The sequence below is a fragment of the Haliotis rufescens genome, unplaced genomic scaffold, assembly GCF_023055435.1.
Source record: "Haliotis rufescens isolate VD_foot unplaced genomic scaffold, xgHalRufe1.0.p SCAF_11, whole genome shotgun sequence".
NCBI classification, from domain to species: Eukaryota; Metazoa; Mollusca; class Gastropoda; order Lepetellida; family Haliotidae; genus Haliotis; species Haliotis rufescens.
In genome coordinates, this window is record NW_025963791.1 from 27,427,196 (window position 1) to 27,448,966 (window position 21,771).

The 21,771-nt window shown below is 39.4% G+C and overlaps 1 protein-coding gene across 10 annotated transcripts in view; it reads left to right on the forward strand.

The window, feature by feature from the left end:
- The window catches only part of LOC124149331 (serine/threonine-protein phosphatase 2B catalytic subunit alpha isoform-like), a 57,195-nt gene that overhangs the window by 17,850 nt on the left and 17,574 nt on the right, over positions 1 to 21,771 (forward strand). For 6 of the 10 annotated variants that reach the window (XM_046520837.2, XM_046520846.2, XM_046520847.2 and 3 more), the window contains exon 2: positions 16,844 to 17,044. In XM_046520837.2, coding sequence (XP_046376793.1) covers positions 16,844 to 17,044 — 201 coding nt within the window. Of the gene's footprint in view, positions 1 to 13,684; positions 13,887 to 14,123; positions 14,167 to 16,843; positions 17,045 to 21,771 lie in introns of those variants that run through there. The other 4 variants (XM_046520841.2, XM_046520843.2, XM_046520838.2 and 1 more) reach the window with 3 other exon arrangements.

A 21,771-nucleotide genomic window follows, 5' to 3' on the forward strand; every position in this document is an offset into this window, starting at 1 on the left:
TGATTTCACAAAGGAATTGTTCCACTGAGACGAGATATGGGTGTGGCTTCGCCTTCCAATGTTGGTCAGTTTGATAAACAGTGTGATAATACTGATTTTGTTTTTTTAAACGATGTTTTGATTTATATACCTCCCATGAGGACTTTTTGAATAGGTCCAGTGCACGCAGTAACAAACGTGCTTAAAATGAGGATCTGATGGCCAAAATGGATGTTCAATTTGAATATGTTTGAATTTGAACTTTGATGTGTGACATATGTACATTGTAAGGTGTTTTCAGTTTGGTAAATGGTTTGAAGTTGATTACATGCCCTGATGGATCGGGGTTTGTCATTTGGTTTCGACTTTTCTTGGTCCACAATTCAATGTTATTTGGATTTGTCAATTCTAGGAAACTATGCTGGGGAAATCATTGAGACAAATCGTCCTCTTGAAGTCTGTGCTCCCTTCTGATCTATGTTGTTGCTGTTGGAACATTCGGTGACGTGAAGCTTGATACAAAGCAGGCTGACAAGGTGATATTTCCTTCTTGGTCTGGAAAATATAGCTGGGTGGAGGGAGTTTCGACTGTGCTCCGATATACACATGAGGTGGTTAGAGGTTATCCATATCCTGCTTGGGGAATAAACACTAACGGAGCATAGATGGTCCAGTAGTCTAAGGCGCCGCAATGTGCAGAGTTGCCTCCCTTCAGCACGTTAGAAACCTTTGTGGGTTCGAATCCCGGTTCACCCCTATTATGTTTCTGGGTTTGACGGCACTATACCCATGCTCGTGGGTTTCACGAAAGTGTGAACGTCTGAGACCTGTACCATACCCCCCGCCCCCCCCCCCCCCCCCCCCCCCCCCCCCCCCCCCCCCCCCCACACACACACACACCACCACCACCACCACACACACACACACACTCGTCGAGATTAGCAGTAACTCACACACTGATATACTCACATAGCAGCTTATTGAGGTAAGCAATAACTCACACATTGATATACTCACATAGCAGCTTATTGAGGTTAGCAATTACTCACACATTGATATACTCACATAGCAGCTTATTGAGGTTAGCAAAAACTCACACATTTATATACTCACATAGCGGCTTATTGAGGTTAGCAATAACTCACACACTGATATATATAGCGGATTGCTTAGGTAAGAAATATTATCACATGTCGTCCAGGGTAGCTTAATGATCTGATCTATCGCCGAGTAAAGGCCACCAATATACATTCATATCTTTCAGAGTAGATTATCGTTATGCATACTTAGTGGCCCTACTGACAGAAAATATTTGTCACGTGTGATTCATTATCATCCAAACACCTGCATGTGCATTTTTCAGTATCAATTTCGGGCGGTGCGGTAGCCTAGTTGTTAAAGTGTTCCCTCGTCACGCCAAAGACCCGCGTTCGATTCCCCGCGTGGGTAGAATGTGTGAAGCCCATTTCTGGTGTCCCCACCATGATATTGCTGGAATATTGCTAAAAGCGCGTAAAACAATACTCACTCGGTATCATTTTCACAAGCCGGCGCCCATTGTATGACAATGTAATAATGCAGCTTCCAAAATGTCATGTCACACAATCATTTGTGAAATAATATCCAGTAACACATGTTGGTTCGGCAGATGTGTTTCCCATAAATACTTATGTTTCCCACATTTCAGTGGGTTCAAGTTCATATTTCACAGTTGTCGTTTCGTCTCCTGTCATACCTGCATACCCAGGCAGGCCTGAGCGTAAGATGGCAGTTCTATTGCTTACTCGATTTCGACAATCTCTGTTTGGGGGGTATGTGCATAAATTATTTTTAAAACAGGTACAGTATTGCTACAATAACTGTAGTTGTCGCGATAGTAGCTTTGTCAGTAGTGGTGGTAGTAGCGCGTGAGTGTATGTCATTTTACGCCCCAGTCAGCTGTATGTTATGTATAACTAATATATACTGGTATATCTCGGCAACAGTAGTATAGTGGCATATATACTAGAAGTAGTAGTAGTGGTGGTGGTAGTAGTAGTAGTAGTAGTAGTAGTAGTAGTAGTAGTAGTAGTAGAAGCGGTAATATTAGTAGTAGTAGCCGCAGTAATAGTGTAGTAGTAATGGGTGTAGCTGTAGTAGTAGTAGTAGTAGTAGTAGTAGTAGTAGTAACAGTAGTAGTAGTAGTAGTAGTAGTAATGATAGTAGTTGTAGCAGCAGTAGTGGCAGCAGCAGCAGTAGTAGTAGTAGTAGTAGTAGTAGTAGTAGTAGTAGTAGTAGTAGTAGTAGTAGTTGGTTGGTTGGTTGGTTGGTTGTTATTCCAGCTATATGACGGCGGTCTGAAAAGTAATCGAGTCCGGACCAGACAATCCAGTGGTTGACATCATGAGCATCGATCTACGCATTACGGCACTAGTAGCAGCAGCAGAAGCAACAGTATAATCCAGTGATTGATACTATAAACACTGATCCGCGCAAATTGGGATCGATGACATGCATCAACCAAGTCAGTCAGCCTGACCACCCGATCCTGTTAGTCGCCTCTTACGAAAAGCATATTCGCCTTTTACGGCAAGCATGGGTTGCTGAAGACCTATTCTACCCCGGATCTTCACGGGTCAGTAGTAGTAGTAGTAGAAGCAGCAGCAGCAGCAGCAGCAGCAGTAGTAGTAGTAGTAGTAGTAGTAGCAGAAGTAGTAGTAGTAGTAGTGGTAGAAGTAGTAGCAGCAGTAGTAGTAGTAGTAGTAGCAGTAGTAGTAGTAGTAGGTGCAGTAGTAGTAATAGTAGTAGTAGTAGTAGTAGTAGTAGTAGTGTGTGTAGCTGTAATAGTAGTAGTAGTAGTAGCAGCAGTATTAGTAGTAGAGTAATTCACAGTAGCAAGAGAGAAATCGTTATTATAAGAATATTTGGATTTTTTGTTTAAAGTATTTATAAGTATAGTATGAATTGTTGTTTTCATTATGCATATATTAGTGGTGGTGTTTTCAACGGCGAACAGCATTTTTTCCGTTATTCCGCTGTCGCCGTTGACGTCAATGTTTTTTTATGTGACGTTTACATTATATACGGCTTTTCCACTGGACGAGAGGTCGCGAAACTAACGTATATATTCTTAAGTATACAACAGACGTCACTCTTGACACTTCGCGACACGATTTCAATATTGCTAACCATGAAGTGTGGATAATAAACTTTAACACTATAGTGTGTGCGTGCGTGTGCGTGCGTGTGCGTGTGCGTGTGTGTGCGCGCGTGCGTGTGTGTGTATTTACGACTCTCGTTTCGTACATTGAGTATGACACACACACATGTCATTGCCAGTATTAGGAATTCGCTTAAGTCCCATGCTGACAATACCAGCTCTCCTCCCCCGCGGTAGAGGAGGTTAGAAAGACGTCGTATTTGTCCACAGAACACGTCATATACAAGTAGGTATACTCTACATCCCACTGCTCTTTGTTCCTGTAAACTCCGCTATCTCGATATGTCGGTTATATCAAAGTTGCCCTTTCGAACATAGGAAACCCAGTGAAGCCGTTGTCATGGTTACGGATACAGCGTTCGGAGTGAGAGATATATCAAGGTTTACCATCACGAGACATTAGTTTTGATCCCCAAATAGAACTGTTCAACATCAAATGCCACGATATGCTTTAAATCGATCGTAGTCCTTTAAAATGTTACGGACTATTTGCCAGGCCGTCCAACTAGCAGCTTACAGTCGATGGGTATTCTAGTCACGAGCTTTCACGTACACATCACGGGACTATGGGCCGTTCAACGTGAACTGATTAAACAAAGGCAGTACCTCGCATATCTTTCACTCGTGCGAGGTCGTTTGATATGGCAAATAAGGTTTATTTGTGTTTTACAGCCTTGATTGGTGTGTTGAAACGATAGGAAGGATCTGTTTTTGAAATGGGGCGGTTTCTTGTCTTTAACGTAATAGTGTTTCGTCAACAGTGTACCATCCTCTTTTCTCTTACTAATTCGATATCGTGTACAAATGGGTCCTTCCAGTTAAAATACATCGTGATAATTCCAAAATAATAATTCTTGCTACGATCTTTAATAATCGATAACCGTAAGTTAAAATATTTTTTATGATGTCCGGAATTTTCATTTGGAACCGGCTTCGTTTAAATGACAGAACATGCTGAGGCTGAAAATAAACTTTGTTTATGCCACTGACAAATATGATAATATATCAATAACCTATTTATTAATCAGGCGTCCCCATGTAATAACCGAGTCAATATGACAATATGTTGGTATCTATCATTCTATCACACATCAAGTTTTCATAATCTGGGTCAAAATGACGTACCTCGTGATCAATGGGTATTAGAAAACAGTTCTACAGTGACAAGGAGACGTTTATTGTCAGACCAACTCATACACAAGTTTATTTCAAAAGTGACCCCTGAAGATTCCGGGGTAGAATAGGTCTTCAGCAACCCATGGTTGCCGTAAAAGGTGACTATACTTGTCGTAAAAGGCGACTAAAGGGATCGGGTGGTCAGGCTCGCTGACTTGGTTGATGCATGTCATCGATCCCAATTGTGTGGATCGATGCTCATGATATTAATCACTGGATTGTCTGGTCCATACTCGATTATTTACAGACCGCCGTCATATAGCTGGAATATTGCTGAGTGCGGCGTTAAACAAAAAACCAACCAACCAATCTTTCAAAAGTATTGGTTACATCTTGTGGTTTAGCAATCTACTCGGTGACAATGGAAAGATAATAGTTTAAAATAATCAGCAAAGACTTCTTGCACATTTTCATGGAACTTGAAACTATTTCACTCAACCGGGGTCTACCATGCATATTACATGTACCCAGCTCATATGCTTTCAATTGTATTTAGCTGTCTGACTTTGACCTTTTCGTGGAATATTAAATCGAACGAAATGTAGTAATTTATTGTAGCTACTTGATAAACTGTTACGATTTCATTGCTAACAATTCCTGGTCATTAAAATATTATTTAAGTAAAGGACATTTGTGTCATGAAATATCTAAGCATGACAGTAATTAAAACTTTTTGGCATTCAAATGAGTCGTCGTATGATATCTGATGCTCAATGGGTTAGCCTTAGTTTAGAAAACTAAGAACAGAATTACAATTCAAAAAGGAAATAAAATGTGAAAGTCCACTTGGAAATCGGATTTCTGTTGATTTTGTTAACGATACGAATTCACCTTAGATATATGTTTAATGGTATTTTAACAGAAATTACATACATAGGTTTACCCCGTTAATTTATTATTGCCATCCTTAAGTTCCTTGATCCACGTATGCTGGTGGGTAATGACAAGACGATTGCTAAAACCGGTGTAAAACAAGACTCACTCACAAGTTTATGAAGTTGTTTTCAAAGCAATGCATGAGGATTTCTAACAACATGCCTTGCAAAAGAAAGTATGCAACCGTATTTGATGGTGGCTAAAATGAAACAAAAACAAAAATGTTGTTCGATGGTGATGTATTTCAAAAGGGTATCATAGTCGTTCTTTTTGACATTAGTTTGGTGTTTTGGGCGATTGTTTTCAGTCTGGTAACGTTTTGGTAACGTTTGTACAGTTTCGGTCAAATCCAATTTTCAAGTGTATACTTTCTTTTGCCTGTCAGTGTATATAGCTTTCCTTGATCTTAACACAGGCAGCGGTTTGGTTTAAGAAATACATTTATTATTTGCACAACCACACCCAAATAAATTCACACTAATCGGATTTACACGAAAAGAATGGCGTTTCAAATTCATATATACTTCATTGTCGTGAAGGGTGTGGATTACAGCATAATGTCATCTTCTGTGTTTAAAGAAATACTTTTCGTAATCAGTCACATATATTTTCCATCTCTACTTTTAAAAATTAAACATGATTGTCGTTTTTCTCTTACTAACTACTAATGTTCAGAAGCATTATATGAAGCATTATATGAACATCGATCTTTTAACGATTTTTTAAATGTTTTTTTGTGGTTGAAATGATGTAGCATTGTTTTGTAATACTCAGTAAAGAGTTTTCTAATGAAACTCCACACAACGCGGTCTACCCACTCTCAGGCACAACAAAATGTCAAAACACTACGTTATCATTCGTTTAAAAAAATGAAATTACAAATTTATTAAGAATAGTCATGACTGTGCACTTAGCTGAGGATGCAATATGTGTTTACCTGTTGATACAATCTACGCACATCCTTCCCCTACAGATAAGACAGTTTCTCAATATTTACTTTCCCACTCAATATCAACACAAATCTTCTCTTCCTAGTCATGACAGATGTGGGGGCTTATGTGTATGTAACTAGATAACCACTACAAGTAACCATACCTTTATCACAAAGCGAGTACATTAACATTTAGAAGTCAGTACTACCCGATATTAGAGAAGGTAGCTACTTGATACACATGTAAATAGGCTGTCTCTTGTTTGGCGTTAAACTGGGCCGTCGACTCGGAAACGTACTTGCGCCGACTGACTGAGTTGGACAGGACAGTGGCGAGGTTGTGGTGACTTAGTGGCTGGGAGTGTTGTTTGCTATTGAGAGATAATGTGGCTTGTACACACGAGTATAGTGTTCATATTTGTCACTATAAGTTAATGAGAACAGGGTGGTGATTATTTCGAATATATATAATTAATGCGAGACGCCAGTTGTTTGTGTGGTTTGACCAACTGTCTCGCCCATGCACAGGAAGATGATTTCACTAATTGATTTACAGAATCATAACAGACATTCTACTAATGCTGATGCTGCTACCACTTTTACAACTACGTATGATGATGGTACTATTACTACTTATAACACTACTCCTTCTACTTCTACTACTACTACTACTACTACTACTACTACTACTTATAATAATACTTATACTACCGCTGGTGCTACTGCTGCTACTACTACTACTACTACTACTACTACTGCTGCTGCTGCTGCTTCTGCTGCTGCTGCTACAACGTTTACTACTACTACTACTACTGCGGCTTCTGCTACTATTGGTGTATAACCACACACACTGCTACTACTGCTTCTACCATGCTTGCAGTAAAAGGTGACTGTGCTTGTCGTAAGAGGCGACGAACGGGATCGGGTGGTCAGGCTCGCTGACTTGGTTGATGCATGTCATCGTATTCTGAATTGCGTGGATCGGTGCTTATGGTATCAATCACTGGATTGTGTGGTCCATACTCGGTTATTTACAGACCGCCGTCATACAGCTGGAATATTGCTGAGTGCGGCGTTAAACAACAAACAAACAACCAAAAACTACTATACCACTACATATACTTCCAGTACCACATATACTGTTGCTGCTACTCTACTACTACTACTACTACTACTACTACTACTACTACTACTACTACATGACCCGTGAAGATCCGGGGTAGAATAGGTCTTCAGCAACCCTTACTTGCCGTAAAAGGTGACTATGCTTGTCGTAAGAGGCGACTAACGGGATCGGGTTGTCAGGCTCGCTGACTTGGTTGATGCATGTCATCGATCCCAATTGCGTGGATCGATGCTCATGATGTCAATCACTGGATTGTCTGGTCCATACTCGATTATTTACAGACCGGCGTCATATAGCTGGAATATTGCTGAGTGCGGCGTTAAACAACAAACAAACTAGTGTGGTGATATAGGTGCAATTTTGTCCAGGGTAATGTAAAACGTGGGTTGCCAGAAACACCTGTACATGATAATTTACTGCATATGTTATGATGCTAAATTGGTGATTGATTCTGATGGGAGATATTAATTAGTTTTTTCTGCACTACACGTGAAGAAATATTATTTAATAGCTCTGTTGACTACTACCCGCATATCTCTGCTACCCACAAATAAATTGTCATCGCTACTGATGACCACTACCCGCTTAAAGCTCCACTACTCTCAAGAGAAGACATTCCATGACTTCTGATGACCACTGCCTGCTTAAAGTTCCACTACTCTCAAGAGAAGACATTTCGTGACATCTAATTACCACTACCCGCTTAAAGCTCCACTACTCTCAAGAGAAGACATTTCGTGACTTCTGATGACCACTACCCGCTTAAAGCTCCACAACTCTCAAGAGAAGACATTTCATCTAATGACCACTACCCGCATATAGCTCCACTACCCACAAGAGAATACATATCCACTACCAACTCCCTACTTCCACTGCCCATTATGTACAGAATACGTTAAAACATGAGTGTTGATGACTTCTACCCGCTAAAGGTCACTACCATGTGACATATGGAGGCGAATCGCTACTTCTCGTTATTTGTCACATGACATGTACATGTACCTTCACTGCTTTCAGGTGCCATACGTTGTTTAATGTAAGTAATACTGAATTGACCAATTACCGACAGAAGAATTATTCAGAATATGAATTATTATTCATGTTCATCTTGGATAAAAGGTTAACTCCTACATAATGCGTCCGTTATTTTGAAACTATGTAAGCAGTTTTATTCCACAGTGGTTTTATAACCTGATGCATGACATGGGCTGTTTTAGAGAGAAAGACTAACCCGTTCCCGAAATGTATTTGGCTTTCGGAGAATTCTATTTTTGAGGCTCTTACAGAAAAAAATACTATCTCAAATAAAAGTTGAATGCTCAGGGGTTTTTTCATATCGAGATCTTTAAAGTAAAAACACATTATTTGCTTTTAGTCAAAATGTAAAAATAGCATGATTACATCTGCCTATATCCAACCACAATGTCCGATTTATGCCACGTGTAAGCGGCAATTCGAAAGATGTAAATAATTCATCGAAAAGGATAAAACGAACTTTATATCAATGCAGCCTTCAGTTTGCAGCCTAATGTCAGACTATTGACCTTGTGGGGACGGAGATTACATACTTGAAACCTTATGCTCTGTGGTTACTAGTATTAAAACCTGAGCCCACATGTCATTGTTCTTACAGAAATGGCACCACCGTGTCGGTTTAAACATTCGAACCCACTCTCCTACCCCGACCCCGTTAGTCGCCTCTTAAGACAAGCATAGTCGCCTCTTACGACAAGCAAAGGTTGCTGAAGACCTATTCTAACCCGGATCTTCACGGGTCTTTCACTTGTAAATAGTCCACACGCTCGTCATGAAATAGCAAGCTTTCACTGAGAAATATCATAAAACGTTAGAAGTCTTCAAATATTTATCCTTTGCTTACAATGGTTGAAGGGATCCAGTCACTTCGATGTGTCAAGATATATTGTCACACTCTTCATTGTCGCTGTTGCAGTAGGATATCTTAATTATTATGGAAAACAATCTGAAGGTCGCACAGTAGACTAACACTTAATCTCTGAAAATATATAATTTGATAGAAACAAGACACGCCATTGAAATGGAAAAGGCGCCCCAGTGAGAAGGGAGATTCAGAAACTGTGGAAAATCTAGACCTACTTCATTTAGGGTTTTTTTCTCTTACAGAAAGGCTTAGGCGGAAGGGAAATTAATATGGTTCGGGGACTGTGAGACATACTAGTCGCACTCAAAGACTTCCGTCATCACTGACTACTTATACTATGATTTCAGCATCAGGGCGATTGCCTGGTCACGTGCTATGCAAATTAGCTTGTGGCAGTAGTGTGACGTCATCACTGCGCCAGACTGTTTTCCGATTCGTTGAATAGGTGGGTGAAATGGGGTTTCAACTTTTTGGGGGAGTTCAAAATTGTTTCACTTATATAGCGACGTGCATGCACGTGTGTGTGTGTGTGTGGCTGCGTGTACTGGTCCATACGTATGCCGGTTTTATTGTGTTAGCTAGCCTACTGAGATACCATGCCAAACACCCTACTCAGACACAGTATACTGACTCCGAACCTACCAGTCCTTGTTTTATCCCCTTAATGCCAAGCCCACATTCTGACTTTTAGAAATTGTGACGTCAACTGACACAAAGTCAAGGTCAAACGCTAGCTTCGGGATTATATTTGCCAACTCGATAAAACTACGTCTTCGCTACTACTAAATACAGACTACACACGCGACAGTAACAGATAATCTGAGTGAGTGAGTGAGTTGGGTTTAACGCCGCTTTTAACAGTATTCCAGTTATATCGCGGCGTGTCAGCTTAATGTTGGAGGAAAGCCCGAAGTGATGCAGGTCTTCGACGTTTACCACTTCAGTGAAACCCACGAGCACGGGTATGGTGCTGACAAACCTAGAAACATAATCAGGGCGAACCGGCATTCGAACCCACAATCATAGGTTTCTGGCGTCCCCAAGGGACGCAACTCTGCACAGCGAATCGCGGCGCCTTAGACGACTGGGCCACCCTTGCCCCCACAGATAATCTGACCCTTGTATTGGCGAGGAACTTACTACATTTATAAATTCGGGAGGGATAATCTAGGTTATTGTCTAGATATATACATCATCGTCTACTTTGAAAATTGAGTTATGTTATGGTGATCCTTTTGAGTACACACGATGGGAAAACATACTATTAGATAAAATTACGTAGATATTATTTTAAACGAAAAGAAATCTTACGTCAGAGTATCTCATCCTGAAAACGTTCATACTAACTTCATCCGATTGTACAGTGACGTCTGACGTCATGTCATTGTTGCACCGGGGTCCACTTGCACAAAGCGATCTTAGCGCTAAGATGATCTTAACTCCCATACTTTAACATAGGCTTACAATCGTTGTAGCGCTAAGATCGCTTTGTGCAAGTGGACCCGGCGGGTGATGACGTGATGGCGACGTCAAGTCGTTGCTCCATAGCAAATGATATGATAGTGACGCCATTTCGTTGTTCCGTTTGTAATGACGTAATTGTCGGTTACTATAATATTCAAAGTACATGTATGTCTGGCTGTGCGGTCAGTTCCAGATTCAATTCAGCCCGATTATAATCTACAAGAACCGTGCTCCACGTTGAGTGAGTGAGTGAATGAGTATGGTTTTACGCCGTTTTTATCAATATTCCTGCAATATAACGGCGGGGGACACCAGTCATGGTTTTCATACATTGTTCCCATGTCGGTGCTCCACGTTGAGATTGTTATGGCGGGATGAAGCCCTGCTCACAGTCGTTGGTTAATTAGCATAAAATCATATTTTCACAAGAGGGATATGTTTGTTTCCAAGAAGGCAATCAAAATATGCAAGAATGCACTTAGCTACGAGAAATTACGGAGTACCTGTTTACGAGTGAATGAATATGGTAAGTCGCTAGCCTTTGGTTGGTTGGTTGGTTTGTTGTTTTACGCCATACTCAGCAATATTCCCGCTAAATGACGGCAGTCTGTAAATAATCGAGTCTGGACCAGACAATCCAGTGATTGATATAATGAGCATCGACCCATGCAATTGGGATCGATGACGTGCATCAACCACGTCAGCGAGCCTGACCACCCGATCCCGTTAGTCGCCTCTTACCACAAGCATAGTCACCTTTTGTGGCACCTTTGGTGGGCATTCCTCCAAGTGTGACAAATAATCCGCAATTCCCAGTTGATTTTTCTATACATTACTCATTCTCATTGAAAAATGAAATAGAGCGTACGCTTTAACCACAAGGCTACCCGACCACCTCTGAAACTGTCAGGGAAATATCAGTGGTCAGCCTTTAGTTCGTGTCATGTGACGTAATGTTATTTATTACCCACAGGCTTTGAAATAACCGAGTTCATAAACATCGTATGTGCACTTGTGCAAATATCACTTCGCGCGAACCAGTGTTAACGTCATCCCGACGACATCATTGGAATCTTATTGTGATGTAAGGTAGGCTTGACGTCACACTACAAACGACGTCATAGATGGAGATTATTGATATCATTCGACAATTGTATTTTGTAACAGGGCTGTCGTGATCAGTGTATTTTTCGGGGACTCAAAGGGATTGCGAAATATTGGGTAATAAAGAAAATATTACACTCGCATGTGTGTCATACTGATTTTACAAAAATCGTGTAAGAACTTGTGTATTACCCTCGCTCTCGCTCGGGAAATGCAAGAATTCTGCCACTCGTTTTGTAAAATCGGTATGACACATATGCTAGTATAGTAATCTATATGTACTTGTGACGTCAGTATCAATGGATTACATCATATCGGTTTGTTCGCTACAGTGAAGCTGTTTGACATCACATCGCTTCAAATGAGCAAATTAGCACCGAGAAACGCTAAAACGTACATTTGCAAATAAAATATACTCGTGGATAACATTTCGCATTATTAAACATGATTTCGTATGAATATATATATCAACTCACTTATTTTGAACCACACTGAAAATAAACACGTTTACATGGTGTTTTGACGACTTAAAATATAACTATTAAAGAGAGACGATGAAGAGTTATCTGGGTCAACTGATGAAAGTATGTCTCCAGTAACATCATCAAACGTAAACACCCCCATATTTTTATCACTGGAACATTGCACAACCGTTAAAGATGTTTTACTATATTAATGATATAAATAGGGCGGTCGGGTAGCCTAGTGGTTAAAGCGTTTGCTCGTCACGCCGAAGACCCGGGTTCGATTCCAAACATAGGTACAATGTGCAGAGTTATTAGGCGTGCCAGAAACCCTGCTGGCGGGTTCGAATCCCGGTTCGCGTTGATTCCGTTTCTAGGTTTGCATCATAACAGTACTTGTTGGATTCACCATGGAAAGTGGGAACCATGTTTTGTTTGGGTTTGTTATGTTTTGTTGTTTTTAAGTTGTTGTTGTTGTTGTTGTTGTTTAACGTCCCACTCAGCAATATTCCAGCTATACGACGGCGGTCTGTAAATAAACGAGTATGGACTAGGCAATCCAGTGATTGACAGCATGATCATGGATCCACACATTTGGGATACGAAGACATGCATCAACCAGGGAACTACGTAAGACCTACATCACTTCAGACAGATAGCACGCCGTGATAAAAACTAAAACACTGTTGAAAGCGGCGTTGAACCCAACTCACTCACTCTCGTCCCCAGCTCAGGTCCCGCGTGAACTTGTAAAGAATGCTTTCGCAAATGACGCTGCTCCGCTTATAAGCCTGAGTGCGGTCATAAAACTATTAAATGAGACATTATTTTTCTATATGGTATTTTATATTGTTACAACAAGGTCATATATGATCTAGTTCAGCACAATTTCTTTGGATCTTTTGTAAATATAAACTTTAAATCACTTTCAGTGCAGGGCCAGGGTACTTCGTTTAATATGTGCAAGCATATATAATGTGATGTAGTTAGTCTATTGGTGATTTGAATTTGGAAATTGAAGTGCATTAAATTTGCCTTGACTTCTATAATGAGAGAGATAGTTATGACAATGAGGCTTCCATTTTCCAGATTTGAAAATGCGTTGTTGCGTAATAGTCCCTGTGATGGTTTCATTCATCCTCATTTGATCTGTCTATCAGATTATGATAAGCATGTATCAACCTGTCCCTCAATTATTTATGTTTATTGATTATTTACATGCAATAGACGAGCTTTTTGTGTCAGGTCTGTTCACAGTGAAATCAATATTAATTTATCCCCAGTCGTATTTATGGAAAGCGTTGTATTTTCTAATCCAACTATTTTGAAACATGCATTTATTTTACATTTCTGGGAGGTTATATCGCCCAACGCAAAATAAATTTCAAAATAGCGCATAGAAAATTTATCCTTTAGTATCGCCTAACTCGACTCCCAGGGCGATGGCAAGGTTGCGCAGAGAAATGCGCACTAGGACATCTCTAAATGCAAATAGTATGTTGTGAACGCCATCTTGAATCGTATCTGGGAGAGTGGTAGGGTTATCGTAGAGATATCAATCCAACCGAGTGCCATCGAAGGCACTCACACCTATTGCTTGTAATTGGTGGGCCTAAAGATGGCTACGACCGATGGTAAGCTGTCGACGACGGAGAGGGTTGTGAAAAGTAAGTTTCATAATGTGAGAAGTCTTCTGCGGTTCCCTTCCCCCGCCATGATAGTAATGTCGGCCATTATCATAAGCATAAACGCTAGGACGCTAGTGTTGTCAAATTTTTCAGCACGCGAAACTGGCTTGCCGGTGTTACGCTTTGACTATCTACGCAGATTTTCTCTAAACAGTTGTTTGCCATTGCAGAATTTTGCTTTCTGATTTTGACAGCTCTGTCATCGCAGAGTAAAATATATTTTGCTTGCAGATGTGTCCGTATAATATCCGTAGTAACGGTACGTTTGGTGCACTGTTATTGTAACGTTTTTGCTAATAACCTTTTGCTGAATGTTATGTGTATATTGTATGTGATATCTACGTTATTGCGGCACGAGATATTTTGCAAATCGCCGTTCTCCAACAACAGACCATAAAAGGACAGATTTGGTTTGACTTGGAACTAACACCATTGCCATCGAGATCTAGAAATACCGTGAAACATTCATTATTATCACAATTCATGTTAATTATGTTATACTTTGAACAACATATACTCGTATAATTGCATTCGTTCGTAAATGTTATGCATGGAAATACAGCACTTCCTTCTTCAAATGTCATAACATCTGTGGCTTCCTTGGTCTGACAGGTGCCCTGGGTTTGGGCAGCAAGTCACTGTCACTGCCAAAGAAATTACACTTTTGCTAAACGTTGAAATTTGATGCCAATGTTTCATGTTTGTTGATGTGTGGGATGTTCGAATTTTACTTTCATTAATTTTGTGGGGTTTTTAAAAAAAATAATTTTCATCAAAGGAAAGTACTGCATTCATGGGTTTCCTAATCTGCACTCCCTTTTTAATGAGACAATGTTGAAATAGATGAACAAGGTAACATCTATGGTCGTAGAAGCATTATTACTAATATTTTTCCAATGTAATGCAAAGGCGAATTACTTAATCTATCCACACCTGCATCAGTGTGCATTATCATATTGCAGCTGTTTACATGCTTTGGGTACATTAGATTGCTGTATTCACAGCTGGTGCATTTAACCACTAGTTGAAAGCTAGAAAAAAAACATTTTCACACCTGCTTCAGTTCACTATTGATGATTTCTTATACATATACATGCTACCAGTTAAATAAGTCAATATATTGTTGAAAGTATTCTTTAGACTACCAAAAGTTAAATCGATGCTATGTTATTTTCCCAAAATTGTTCTTCCAAGGCAGAGCCCATTTTCCCATGATAGTTTTAAGGTTTGTTGGCACCATACCCATGCTTGTGGGTTTTAGCATAGTGATAACTGTCTAAGATATGCATCACTCCCACAGTGAGCTGAAAACTGATATAACTGGAATACTGTTCAAAGCAGTGTTAAACCCGACTCACTCACGCCAAGACACACAGATAAAATGTTGTTTGATCTGCAACAGGGTTGCAAATCCACTATTACAATTTTCAGAATATATGGTAATATGGTCTTTCTCAATCAAGAGTGTCATTTATCTTGGTGATCTGAATATTGAGCAGCAAGTAATCCAATTACAAAATGGAGTAATTTTTGGATTTGGTGCAAGATAACCAGGATGAGGCACCACATGGGTAGCAATAGAAACAAGTACCCACGATGATCCGGGGTAGAATATGTCATCAGCAACCCATGCTTGCCTTAAGAAGCGACTATGCTTGTTGTAAGAGGCGACCGACAAGATTGGGTGGTCAGGCTCACTTGACTTGGTTGATGCATGTTGTCATATCCCAATTGCACGGATCGATGCTCATGATATCAACCATTGGATTGTCTGGACCAGTCTTGATTATTTACAGACTACCGTCATATAGCTGGAATGTTGCTGAGTGCGGCATTAAAAAAGAAATAAAAAATCTTTGTGTCCCCTTTTTTGATTGCTTCAATGTCAGTATTTAGTCTTCAAGCATGAAATGGAATTGTTTCTCAGTACCCCTTGTTTGCCATAAATGCTTACATTAGAAGTGATTGGTGACCAAATCGTGAGTAAAAGTTAACTTGTTAGTATGAATTGGCACTTGGGACAATACAAACAGTAGTTGTGAATATAAAGTCTCAGGTTCACCCACTACAAAATGGAAGACTTCTTGAACAGATTTGAATAAAACATGTATGTTTCTAACCAAACTGTGGTCAGCAATTCACATGCAGAAAAAAGGATAGTTTGATGAACCATTAGTCGTCAACACATCTTGCCCACATTACACCTCAACACAATCCTTTAATAATACTACTTGGGGATACACTTCCCTGCTTTAGATGTGTGGTTTTCTGTGCTGCTGTTGGTTATGATGCTTATCTGAAGGATAGAAAATTAGGATAATACCCGATTCATATACATGTAGCATGTGCAAAAATGTAAGCCCTTTATGAAAACTATTGAGTGATACTATGTGCAATTCTCTCTCAAAAACGTCTAGATGATTTTGCCTGTCCACTAGTTGCAGCAGTTAAGTTTAATTGAAAATGATGTTCTGTTATTTTATCCAGTGGCTAATAAGGAGAAAAAGATGCCACTGAGTGACATAATCTACTTCATGTCAACAATGTTGCACAATCAAATCATTGAAAGTATATGAGTTCATTTTTTATATTTTCCGATCTAGCCGTGCTAAATGTATTGAATCAATAAATGACATCATTAAAGTGCTATTTTGTCATGTAATGGCAGAATAAGTTACAATTGAGTGTTACAATATTATGCTAAATGAAGGTTGTGGCGCTATTTAATTGTGCACTATTGGTGCAGTTTTGTTGAATTTGTTTGTATTCTCTTACTTGTTTATGTATTTGAACATTTGATGGTTGTTTTAAAGCAGTTTTACATTGAAACAGTGATAGGTTGACTTGAAATATGTCGGATGGTGACATAAAACACAAAATCAGACAAGTACTTGAAGTAGACATACCTAGATTGTATTGATAATGTGTTTTTTCAGGTGTGCCCTTTCCGCCCAGTCATAGGCTTACAATGAGTGAAGTGTTTGATGCAAAAGGCAAACCAAAACCAGATGTCCTGAAACAACATTTCATCCTGGAAGGAAGAGTGACTGAAGATGTAGCTTTACGGATTATCAACGAAGGTGCTGCCTTGCTCAGGCAAGAAAAGACCATGATAGACATAGAAGCACCCGTCACAGGTAAAGGAAGTTTTAAAAAGTCTATCATCTGTTAAGTAAGAATTTGTTTGTTGGCAATTCAAATAAGGTGGATTTTATTTCAACAAGTTTTCTGATTTTGAGAATATCATTTCTTGTGCGCATATAACATGGCACATGGCTTGATAACTGTAAAAATACATTAATATTAAGCCAACTTAATAGGGCCATGGGGGGTCTACGGATTGACTCTAGAGGGTATTCTTTCTTGGTCTTCTTCCATCAAATAATTGTTTTTGCACATATGTCTTGTCAAATTTCAAGGATTCTACATGATTAAGAAGTGTTCTGTTAAAGGTTTGCGGTTACACTTGCTAAGGAAATATTAATGCCTTTCAAACACAGCATATGTATGTGCCTCATCTAGAATGGGACCAAGGCTTGAAATTGAAATGTTTTTGATCAAGATTATAAAGGTCACTGTCAATGTCTAATTATTGCAAGGTTAGGAATATTTTGTAATTCCTCTAGTCCGCAAAATGATCCTCACGAGTTGACATATACTTAATGGCAAAAGAAATGTCACTAGTCGTTCCTGGAGTTTACTAGTCAGAGACAGATTTTTTGTGCATTCATTCCAGTTGCTAAAAATGTGACAGAGAGGTTGCAAAAGACAAGGACATTCTTGAAACCGCCAGTCCGAGATAAAGTCAGATTCATAGTGTCAGCATAGCTGTCATTGGCTGCTTCTGTTTGTATAGATGTACTGATCCCCCATGGGTCTTTCGGGTAAGAATAGGTCCCCAGCATACTGTGCTGGTTGTAAAAAGTGAGAGGCGATTAAATCATGTTAAATGATCGGGGTGGTCAGGCTTGGCGACTTGGTATCATTATACCCTGATGGTGTGGATCATCATTGCTTGCGATATTAATCAGTGGATTGTATGGTCAAGATTAGATTGTGTACAAGAGGCCATGGTATAACTGGAATATAGTGCGGTGTTGCACAACAAACAGGACTGCTGGTTTTCAGAATTATGAATGGAAATCATTGACTTGACTGGCACTCAACAATATTTTGCTTAACTTGTTTACTCAAAAGTGTTGTTAAACTCTTGCCACTACTATTAACTAAGCTGTTGATTATCAGACATGAGCTTTGTCAATTTTTCTATGCGCCAATCAGAAAGCCTGTTGCACATGAGATACCTGCAATCAGCAATGGGATGTCTTGTACATACTGCTCCTTTCCAGCAAATTGAATGGCTTTATTACAAGTGTGTGGTATGTTTTCGAAATGAGATTACAGTTGCATTTAAAACCATGTGCCCATCTGCTGCTTGTAGATGGAAAGTTGCATAATAATTGAAATAGACATGGTAGGCTTTAGAATGAACACACATCTTGTGTTCCACTGCAGTTGTCAGAGGCTCTCTTGTGAGAATGATTACAATGCTCAGCATGTATCTTGGCATGACCTACCTCATAACTTATGTATGTGGCATGTCTGTCAAAGGTAAAGTTCATCATAAGGTTCTAACAAGAAGTGGTATCATTTATTGCTGGTCACGTTTGCTTATGAAATACCTAAGACTTGTTTTATCTCAGGAATTTCTGAGTAGTTTGTCTTGAGGTATCTTTGCAGGGAACTTAATTGTAGGTCGGGGATGAGTTATTATATGTATTTATACACCCTTACTGCATGATCTTCAGCAGCAGTACATAATATGTAAAAAAGACACCCTGTAGACAACTGATGTTTCTATTTTTGCAAGAGATATACTGAAAGTTTGATTTTCTTCAATCTGACATCCCCATCTATAAGCTTCTGAGCATCTGCAATATGACATCATTAACATTCCTGGAAATGAAGCATGCCAAGTCGCCAGTCTGTAACCCACCCCATGTTGGATCCCCCAAATGTATTACTAACAGTCCCCTGGACCCTGTCATGGATGTATTTAGGATTCCAAATAGGAAAAAGTCCATTATTTGTGTTTTTTGTTTGTTTTATAGTTCCCATTTCCTATTGTAGTTACCATTACATTAATTGCAATGAAGAGGAAACAAACCAGTAAAGCCTCCTCTTTATAAGTTATCAGTGTAATACAAAGGACACAAAGAGTATAATAACATAAATTGGGGATATTTTTTATGTTTGCACTTTTTTGTCTTGTTTGCTGGTTTTGGAACTACATGTAGTTTTAAGTTCTATCCTCTTAATATTAGTACTGCTATTTATGTGTTAACTTTTAACAAGACCTGTCAAATATTCTGTTGTCTTCCTTTGTGGAAGGATACCTTAACCTTTGCAAATCAGTGCATTTTAGTTATCATCAAACCCAAATATGCATTGTTGAGGCCTTCAAATTGGTGTGGAACATCCTTGTTGACTTCCATAATGTTGGTGTTTTGAACTGAAATTCATGACAGACCTGCTGATACAGGAAGTACTGCCTTGTCTGTAGAAGACACCTTTTTGTCAAGACGATGGAAGCTTTTTTTTATGAACGCATTAATCTTGTTCAAAGTTTAGCGGATGGTTTCTGTTGGTACAAAGGAAGAGTTATTAACAACTACTGCCGATAGAGAAGTTAAACTACATTTTCAGTGGAATGTTGTGTAAGCTGGAGAATGTTTCATGGTTAGGCAAAGATTTCACCCAAAGTGGCTAGTTCTGTTGTGACAGCCTCAGTGACGAGGGAAAGGCATCTGACCTAGTTATTGATCTTGTCTGGTGGAGCTGCCTACCTTCATTTGGAAAGCTGGTGCCAGCCTCTAGCTCAACCAATGCTGTCACATGAATGGGAGGAAACACTGATGGATATGACAAGTGTATGCAATAAAATAGCTCCTCTCATCAGCAAAATAATGTATGTCTGTGTTTTGAATACTGCTGGACTTGTTCATCTGGAGAATCCCTAAAATACTGATAACAAATTTGTTCAAGAATCAAAAGTTCTCTGGATATGCCATGATGATCCAAGTGAATTGGATATTCTTTCCAATAATCATCTCAAGAATCAAGTGTCAGAATGTCTTTGAATTGCATATACTCGATCAACTGAAAGAATAGTGATAAAATCCATGTTTGGTATTGGACTTACTTATAAATGATCTCTGAAATAAAATCTTGGGGGTTTGGGGGAGTTAAGGGGAGGAGAGGAGAAAGATAATTCTACATTTCCATGACCAATGTTTTTAATGCAATTGTAGACAGCAATTTAAATACAGTATGTATGATTCTTTATGCTTATTTATCCCCTGTCACGAAGTGGAAGGGTGAGTTAATGCTTTACGTCAATATTTCAGCCATATCGTGAAGAGCAAAGTGGAAGGGGGTTTTGGGAATGGGTGCTGTCCTTCCATTAGTTCTTCCAGAGCAGAACTCAAAATCCATGAGAGATATCTTAACCAAACTTGGCACATAGACATGTTCAGTGGTGAACTGGTGCCTTTTGAAACATTGGGATATTTAAAAAAAATATTTTTCCATGGCATTGACTTTGAGACTGAAAAAGACAGTAGTGCTCGTTTCTGGAGCAGATCTTGAAAAACATACAAAATGCCTTCACCAAACCTAGCACATAAACTTTCCTCAGAAGGTAGTTATGAGGAAACCTTTACCCAAGTGGAATTGGAAATGAAATTATTTGAGCCATATATTGAAAAAGTTGAAGATGTAGTTGAAAATTTTGATCAAGACAAGGTAGGTCATGAAATCTGGGATCATTTAGCACCAGAAGTTAAACATGGCAGAGGGGGGATGACAATGAACCCATTGCAAGAGGTGTACTGAATCCTGACATAGAAACTGGCATTGAGGAAGAGAAAGGTGTTATAACTGCAACACAGCCACGTAGGGACTTAAATGCAGAACAGAGAGAAGTTCATGATTACATTTTCCAATGGACAACACAGGTTTGCCTATCCTGCATTACTTATGAGATTGACCAGTTTTTGCAACAGGTTATGGGAACTAAAGAGCTCTTAATGGCAGGATCTTTTCTCCTCTATGAACTCAAACAGATAATACGCCTATTGCAGAGACTGAGTTGGAGATCACTTCAAGAGACATCAAATTGCTGAAGGTTCCCCAAGTTTACTTCCTCGTGACTTTCCCTTTTCTTCACCAATACACAAGTTGATGATTACAACAACATTTAACTTTAATAAGTAGACAATGCCATCATTCAGGTTACAGCTGTTGATTCTCAGAAGGACCTGACCACAAGACGAGCCTCTGTACTTGTGATACGCATGAACCCTAAAGAACAGGTGAATTACTGAAAATCATCTTACTGTAGGTGCCAGGTATACATGGTATCAGCAAACCAAAAATACTGACATATCAGACATACTGGTTAATGGTGCTACAGGAACTATCGTTCACATAGAAATCGACATCACCAGACCACTGAAGGGAACAATCTTTGTCCTGTTTGATGTTTCAAAGGTTTGTCTTGAAGCAAGAAAGTGAAGTCCTGTCAATTTGAAACACGCAGTACCAATTGCTGCTGTAACAGCCTCATTCTCTGTGTCTGACAATGCTAAATCTGTCATGGTTGAAAGAAAACAGTATCCAGAATGGGGTCTCAGTCAACAAGTCTCAAAGTAGCTCCTACAAGCAGATCATTGGGAACATGACAATTACACAAGGAAGTAAATTTAAAGCCTAGCCTTGTTAAGTGTGTACAATGCTCAGTAGGGTCAAATCAAGGAAAGCCCTTATGAACACGAAATTGTAAACAAAAAGCATTGGATGAGAT